The sequence below is a fragment of the Trachurus japonicus genome, chromosome 9, assembly GCF_045865225.1.
Source record: "Trachurus japonicus isolate A0001 chromosome 9, Traja_1.0".
NCBI lineage: Eukaryota > Metazoa > Chordata > Actinopteri > Carangiformes > Carangidae > Trachurus > Trachurus japonicus.
Window position 1 is genome coordinate 34,502,299 of NC_140915.1, and position 8,145 is coordinate 34,510,443.

Sequence of the window (8,145 nt, forward strand, 5' to 3'; positions counted from 1 at the left end):
CAAACCTGAAACTTCCAAACAGGACTCGCTCCGAAAAGGACTGGGAAAAAAAGCCAAGGAGGTTCTGCCGGACAAGTAGTGTCCAGTGACCAGTCCAGTCTACGTATCGTTGGTGACACACAGGAAGGCTCACAGAAGTAGCAGAGGACAGTTTCGATCCATCGACCTCTGGTTTATGTGCCCAGCACACTTCCGCTGCGCCACTCTGCACTCATGTATGCAACAAAAGATGTTGCAGATGTTGCAGGGACCAGTGCCCGTTGCGATGGCCCGTGGCCCTAATGATTGCTCCACTACATCAAACAAAAGAGTTGTTCGATGACAAAGGATTGTACATTCTATATTGTTATATGATTGTTCCACATCTGACCTGTGTTGAATTACTGTGTGTGTGTGTGTGTGTGTGTGTGTGTGTGTGTGTGTGTGTGTGTGTGTGTATGGGTAAGGAGGTGTTTCTAGTTTACCTGGGTGCTTCCTGTCCTCAGGGTTTCCTCCTCCTGTATTACTGTACATGCCTCACACACCTTTGACACACCCTGCAGAGCTTGTCTAACCAGTATGGAATGCGGTACTTGTTAGAATGGGAGGGAGCATTAGATACACAAAGACAAGACTCAGTACAGACACCCATAGGCATCGAGTGGGCACACAAATTGTGTGAAACCTTTGCTTCATTTTACACCTTATTCCAAGGAAGAGAATCCAGGTAAGAGCTACTTGATGTATGTTAGCTTTTCAGAATCATCTTGAAAGACAGACTGCTCTCTCTGGTGTGTGTGTGTGTGTGTGTGTGTGTGTGTGTGTGTGTGTGTGTGTGTGTGTGTGTGTGTGTGCGTGCTACCACAAAGTTGATAACCGAGACTGATGTTAAACTCACTGAAGTTCACCTTAATCACAGTTGGTGTTGGTATGTTTATCTTTGTTTATTTCAGCTGTAACCCTGTGGTTTCATTGTTAAACTTGTGTAAGCAATGGCACAGACAACAGCTGCTGGCACCTCCGGAACAGCCAGGAGGAGGTACTGGTGGCAACTGAGACGACGATGGAGGATGCTAGGGGTGTTTGAGATCAACCCAGAGCACGAGTTCTACCATCTCACCTCCATGATGAAAGATGGCATGCGTGGTTCAATTCAGGTCACCATGGACACACCAGACCAGGTGAGTGTTCGGTAACACTTTACAATAAGGGTCCCTTAATTAACGTTAGTTAGTACATTATTAAGCATTAATTAACTGTTTACAGATATATTAACAATCATTATTATGTATTAATTAGGATTAGGAAACACATTAATTAATGTAGCCTATTAGTAAGCAGTTAATTAATGTTTACTACTCAAAGTTAGTTAATAAATTATTAAGTAATAATAACAGTTGAATAATGTAATTAGTTATCATTATGTATGCATTACTCAGCATTAATTAACACATTAGTTTATATATTAATGCTTAATAATGTACTAACTAACGTTAATTAAGGGACCCTTATTGTAAAGTGTTACCAAATGTTCCTTTCATTTTCAGTCTTCTTGATGTCCAAATTATTATTTTTTTAAAATGTATTTATTACAAGACATATCATGATGAACTAATCAGGAATCTTGAGAAAACATCTCCTCCCCCAAACATATCTTGGCTGGAGAGAGACTGCAAGGTGCTAGTTGGAAATATGAAATATTATAGATGGAATTTCACGAATACATTGTGGCTTTTTGGGCAGGACGCACTGACAGCTGAACATTTCAAATCAGAGGAAACACAAACCCATGAGGCAAGTGGTCATTTTCACATTATTTTAATAACAAAGCAAATTTTTAAGCTTTGACCTGTTGTCAGTCCTAGACACTATTATCAGTTATGATCACATCCAGATGTCCTGGTCTGTTCATACAACTCCTGTTCCTTGAAGCAATGAGTGAATTTTTTTTAAGGCTTCTGTTTAATCTTCACCTTTCAGGAGTTTGAGATGCAGACTTTTGCTGCACCCGTGTTTGCTAAACTGAGGCATTCACTGGACATCACAGAGGAGGAATATATGAACTCCCTCTGCTCAGACGGCTGCTACCTCCAGTTTGTCAGCAACTCCAAGAGCAAGGCAGATTTCTTTGTCACGTAAGTATAATCACACCTTTCATTGATTAACCCTTCACTTTCTTTTATCTTGTAAGTACTGTGGGTGCTCATGGAGCAGGGCGAAACATGTGGAGGTTGGCCAGCATGTCAAATAACATTTAACAGTTATTGGGCGCTTCAACTGGTAGCAGCAAAGTCTGGTAGCTCTGAGTCTTTACTCAACCATTGCTTTATTTTTGTTGTGTTTTTGTCGTATTTTGTCAACTACTGATGGATACTTATGTGGGGAGAGGAGATTCTTCAGATAGGAGCTTCTTTAATTGTAAATGGAGCAAGTCTGGAGGATGCCATGCAAAGGTTGGCAAAGGTTAAAGGCTTGAAGGTGGAGATGTCCGTCCTTTCTGCCATCAGTCATCATGGGAAATGTCAACTGTCTGCCCAACAAGAGTGATGAAGAGCTGGACATATTGGTGAAGACGCAGAAAGTAGGGATGTACCTGAACCAGAATACGTTATTCGGAAGTACACAAATAATGCTTTGATCCAGAATAATTTTTCTGTCCTTAGTTTCTCCTCATTATTCATGAGCTTTTTTCTAAAGAAAAAGAAACGTGTGGATGCGTGTTTTGAGCATGATTGTGAGCCAACTACAAGAGATTATCAAAATGGAACAAAAAAACATGTTTGAGCCAATCACATCCATGCACGAGACACTGCCACAGTTTGGTTTTGGTGAAGAGAGCCCTCAGGCTCAGTCCCTTACGTTAAACACAGAGGAGCAACAGCAGATAACTCTGGTTCACGCTCCAACACAGTAGGTGGCGCTAATGCACCTTAACGGGAAAAGAAGCGGCTATAAAATGGTGGATACATTTTTTTGAGTTTCACAACCCCACGAAACGACTCGCTTCACGACCAGAACTTGATCCATTCAGTCCGATTATGTTTGGAACTTGATCCATTCAGTCCAATTATGTTTGGAAAGTCTAGAAATGTTTCGCTCTGAAATGTTGATTAATATTTTCTGTTAAGAACTAAAAACTTTTTTCATGTGTATTTAGAACTATGGGGTTTTGGTATGTCTTCAAGCCTATTTAGGTCCAACATGTATGTGCTTGTAAGTTGATAAAGTTGTGCTTGGTTTTAGGAATGACAAAAGGTTCTTCCTAAAGACTCAGAGCAGGCGTGAGGTCAGGTTTCTCCTCTCCAACCTGAAAGCATATGTGGACCACCTGGAGAAAAACCCCCATTCACTGTTGGTGAGATTTCTAGGTAAGAGTGGTTGTGTAGATTTACATCATTCTATCATGATAGATTCTGGATGCTGGTGAGCTTTACAGGTCCCCAGGAGACAGTTAAGCTTGTCCAATCAAAATGAACTATAGCTTAAGTGTACAAACCTGTGCTTGCCCCACACACTGGCTGTCAAGTTCTCTATTGTGTATGAAAATATTTTTGAGCAATCTCTCTAACCTCCCAAACTACCACACAAACACGTCCAAACACGTTATACAGCTTTAGAACAAGGCTTCAAGCAGTGATGTCCCATCTAAAATTAAAACCAATTTCAAGTTGGCATAAACCCTCAAAACTCACTCTGGCAGAGCTCCATAGGTCCTGTGTGGAGGAACCTCCTAAGGCTCATCTCTATGGTGGCCCCTGAGAGCTAACCACACTGCAACCTACAACTCTGCAACAATTTGACAACATATGAGCTCGCTCACCACACAAAGGAAGTGTTTCAAGGGGCAAAGTGATGAACCTGACAGGAATACACTTCAATTTTTGTATAATAAATAAAGACAAAAAGTCTCCTAACAAAAAAACAAAGTATCAACAAAAAGGGTCAATGGGAATAAGTCCTGGGCTACAAAGAACAGGACCACAAAGGACAACCAAAAAATCCAAAAGAAACCAAATACTCACAGGATGAAAAACAAGAAGGGAAAACCAACGAATGACGAGAGAGACGAGACGAACTGACAAAGACAGGAGGGAACACACAGACTAAATAGACACAGGCTTACTGTAATGACGAGGTGAGAGAGATGAGACCCAGACAAAAGGTAGACACAACAGGGCAGGAAAAAAGGACAAAGAAATTTCAAAATAAAACAGGAAACACTCAAACTCAACAGGGGAACACACAAAGGACAATACAAGATGCAGTTAGGACTGTGTCTCCATGAAACATGATGCTCTATCAGATGAGCCCGGCAGCATGTGTTGTCATACAGATCATGTTTTCTGAATGTCTGGCAGCGTGTTGATTTTTCAGGGCCAGCGCACTGAATCTCCACATAGCATCACTCCAGCTATACAAGTTTAATTTAAAATGCTAATTTCCATATTTCATAGGAAAATAAATGCAAGAATGGGGTGGGTTCACTTCCACTACAGCTTACTCTCAGCTCTTGGACTTCAAGCAGGTGTTTTGTTATCATAGAGCCATGTAATGTGTATAACCATAAAAACTGACTTAACTGAACCCTTTTGGAGCAGACTTTAAAAAGCTTTTGTTGATTGAGGGCTTAATAGAAATCTCACAATAATAATGAAGATATGCATCCTTCTTTCTGTCTCCTAGGTGTCCACAGGATTGTTATCCCCAACCAAATAAAGGTATTTCATCAACTTGCTAATCAATAACTTTATATATCCTATATATCCTTATACAATATCAATTCTAACAATGTACTTACAATGCTCTCCAGAAGTACTTCATTGTGATGCAGAGTGTGTTTTACCCTGATGAGAGGATCAATATCAGGTACAGTACCTATGTTTTCTCATGTCTTCTTTTGTGGATTTCTGATACACTGTATTTGGTGGTTGTATGTGGTGTAAGTGACATTTTTTATTTCATAGATATGATATGAAAGGCTGTGAGGTGGGTAGATGGACAAATCCTGACACGGGGGGGAAACAAATAATAAAAGTTCTGAAGGACAATAACTTTGAAGGACAGGGCATTGTATTAGGTGAGTGTCCTCACTTATGTCTATAGTCACATTAATAAGACATCAGTTTCTTTTTCGGCTGCACAAGAAAACTGAGCTGTATGCAGTCGACTGATATAAAGGCTAAATACTGACTGGAAATCTTTGTGTGGCTGCTGTAGGTCCAGAGAAAACCTGGTTTGCCAAGCAAGTCAAAGCAGATGCTGCCTTTCTTCAAGCGCTTAATGTGCTGGACTACAGTCTCCTGCTGGCCCAACAACCTCTGCACCAAGACGAGATCGATGGAAAACACTCACTGGCAAACCTTGTTATTCGCACTACAAAGTAGGTTTTAGATTCATTATCATTTGAGTAGGCCTCGTTGTTGAGTAGAGGGGCTCTCCAGTTGCATAACATGCAGCTGGAGAGCCAGACCTGATGTCTAAAAATGTGGGTGACATCATGTCACCCACATTGTTAGAGCGTTTCTGCTCATTTAATTCATCAGGTACCGATTTCAACTTGATTGAGACAGACACTAAAACTGGCATGTGTATGACAAGAAATATATGCTGTAAGTTTACCACATAAAAACTCTTTTTAGCATGTTATGTGCACGCCAGTCAGAGACACTGTGTATGCAACTGAGCTGTTACAGGATTATGAGTAGGAGTGGGAGTTAAAGACCCCCTCCCATGAAAATCGTGTTTTTCGTGCTTTTCACATGTTCCTGTGGCATTTTTCTTGTGTTAGAGGACATATCAGCAGAAAAGGAAGTGCAAAATTGCATTTCTGCCTTCAAATTGCTGTGAACCAATGGCAGACACAAACTGGCAGTTTCAGGGAGACTGAGGTTGACGTGTCACAACCCCAGGGGAGGGCACTAGTGCTACAAGCTCCCGCCCCGCTCTGCATCTGGCTCAAAGGTGAAAGGCTTGGCAGCTCGGTGTAGCTGTCAAGGTATAACAGGTATAGCTCACCTGGTAGAGCAGCTTACACTGTGAGTAAGGACTATATTCCAGTCTGGGATTGAATCCCAGTGTGCAGTTTTACGCTAAACACGCTGAATCAATTGTACAATGTCCAGCTGTCAGCGAGCGAGCGAGCGATGCAAGTGGGGGTGGCTGGGCGGTTGCAGAGCAGCGCAGTCTCCGCCCACCCTCCAGAGGTGGCGTGCATAGCTAATGAGCTGCTGGTGCTGTGCAGAAGGAGAGCCCTGGACAATGGCACAGGTCTTGTGATTTTGGCTAAAAACTTCATAATCACAATTTAAAGAACACAGAGAATGTTTTAAAATAACCAAAAAGGGTCGCAGGAGGGGGACTTTAACTGCTGGTCTGCCACATGCTGCTGAAGTTCTTGTCTTGTCAATGACAGCAACTTTACTGGTTGTTGAGGCAGCTGCACTTTATGGTCCATATTAGATGTTGGACGTGTGTTTCTCTGTAAACTGACAGTTTTGTGTTTATGTTTCCATAATGTGCCTTTATGGGATCACTGTGCAATGTAATGGGGCTGAGTAATGAATGAGTGATTTTCTGAAAGCAGAACAGAATCTGGTTTTATTAGCTTGGACTTTGCTTGATGAAAATGCTTCGTCCTGGATCAGGCTGTTAGACTCAAAGACAAGGTTTTCACTATAAGCCTGAACTACTTCATGTTTCGTTGATCCTTCTTGTCTCTTCCATAGGTCTCTGGACTTGGATGCCAGCTCCACGGAGTCAGACCCCTCCACCGTGCCACTGCTGGGTGAGGTGGCACCAGATACTACAGACCGTGAGCCCGGCCAACCACAGGCAGCAGCTGAAGGCTCGAGTGAGGGGATCCCTCTCCAGGAAATCTCCTGCTCTGCCGAAGAGACCAGGACTGACTCAGTGCTGCAGGAATTCCACGAGCACCATCACAGACTACTGCCCAACTGCAAAAATGCCATTCATGTGATCGACGGGCCAGACCATCGTTACTTTGTGGGCATTATAGACATTTTTACTGTCTACAACTGGAAGAAAAAAATGGAGAACCTGTGGAAGAGCCTCCGTTTTCCTGGCAGAGCTTTCTCCACAGTTAGACCCAGCAAGTACTCACACAGGTTCAGCCAGTGGATACAGGACCGTACTCAATGACAGGATACAAAAAAGAAAACATGCATACAGTAAATACCTATAATCAGAGTGTGTATAGGCAGTGTATGAGCCATGAATGAATTGTGTTTTTTTCTGTTAGTATTAAGGTGAAGGAATATTGTTATTGTTCGGTGTTGTTTGTTTTGATTATGATATTGTTTATGTGACCACAATGAGTAGGAAGACAGCGGGTCACATGGTTTTGAGCGGTGATATCAGTTAATATATTCACCTGTTGATTTCTCTTTGTGAGAGAGAGCCAGCTGGGTTGCCATATTTATTTGTTGACTGCTATTTTTGTTGATTGCTGTGATAACTTTGGCTAGAATTTCATGCACTTAACAGTTATCTTTTTTGTTGTTGTTAATAAACAGTCAAACCTTTGTTCAAAGTGTCAGCAAGTTCTTTTGTTTGGCACATCGGACAATTGGGCCCAAAGTCAGCCTCTCAGCGACTCCTTTGGTCTTCAAGTCACTACATGCAGTAACAATTGGGGCGGGGGGCAACTGTTTCGTTAGAGTCTAACTAAAATCCAATGTGTATTGGTATTGGTGCTTGACGTCAAGCCAACGTTAGGGTTTGATGTAAACCTAACTTTCAAATCAACATCAGTAATCCAACGTTGGTTAGTACAACCAAAATCCAATGTCTATGTAACGTAAAAGGTTGACGTCAAGGATACGTACAAATACCAATGTCTAGCCTATTTAACGTTCAGGGCTGACGTCCAGTTTTAACGTAAACCCAATTTTCAAATCCATATCATAATCCAATGGTAAATCCAACATTGGAGTACAACGTTGTTCTAAAGTTGTATCCACGTCAAAAGTCAGCTAACACACAAAAATAACACATTCAAACTCCACACACCATGACCCAGGTGACATCTGTGGTACGAGTGTAACCAGTGAATAAATGTTCCTGTCCATGAATATCATGCAGTGTAGCTTCAGGGACTTAGAACAATATGTACAAATACCAAGAGAGAATGGGACGCTTTGGGGATGG

At 41.8% G+C, this 8,145-nt stretch overlaps 1 protein-coding gene across 1 annotated transcript; it reads left to right on the plus strand.

The window, feature by feature from the left end:
• The first annotated feature begins 946 nt into the window (after positions 1-946).
• On the plus strand, positions 947-7,465 carry LOC146982030 (phosphatidylinositol 4-phosphate 5-kinase-like protein 1). Its single transcript, XM_085788222.1, has 9 exons — positions 947-1,160; positions 1,723-1,773; positions 1,960-2,114; positions 3,223-3,347; positions 4,663-4,697; positions 4,790-4,845; positions 4,944-5,056; positions 5,197-5,359; positions 6,705-7,465. The coding sequence occupies exons 1-9, from the start codon at positions 972-974 to the stop codon at positions 7,135-7,137; spliced, it is 1,320 nt and encodes a 439-aa protein (XP_085644348.1). The 5' UTR covers positions 947-971; the 3' UTR covers positions 7,138-7,465.
• The last annotated feature ends 680 nt before the right edge of the window (positions 7,466-8,145 follow it).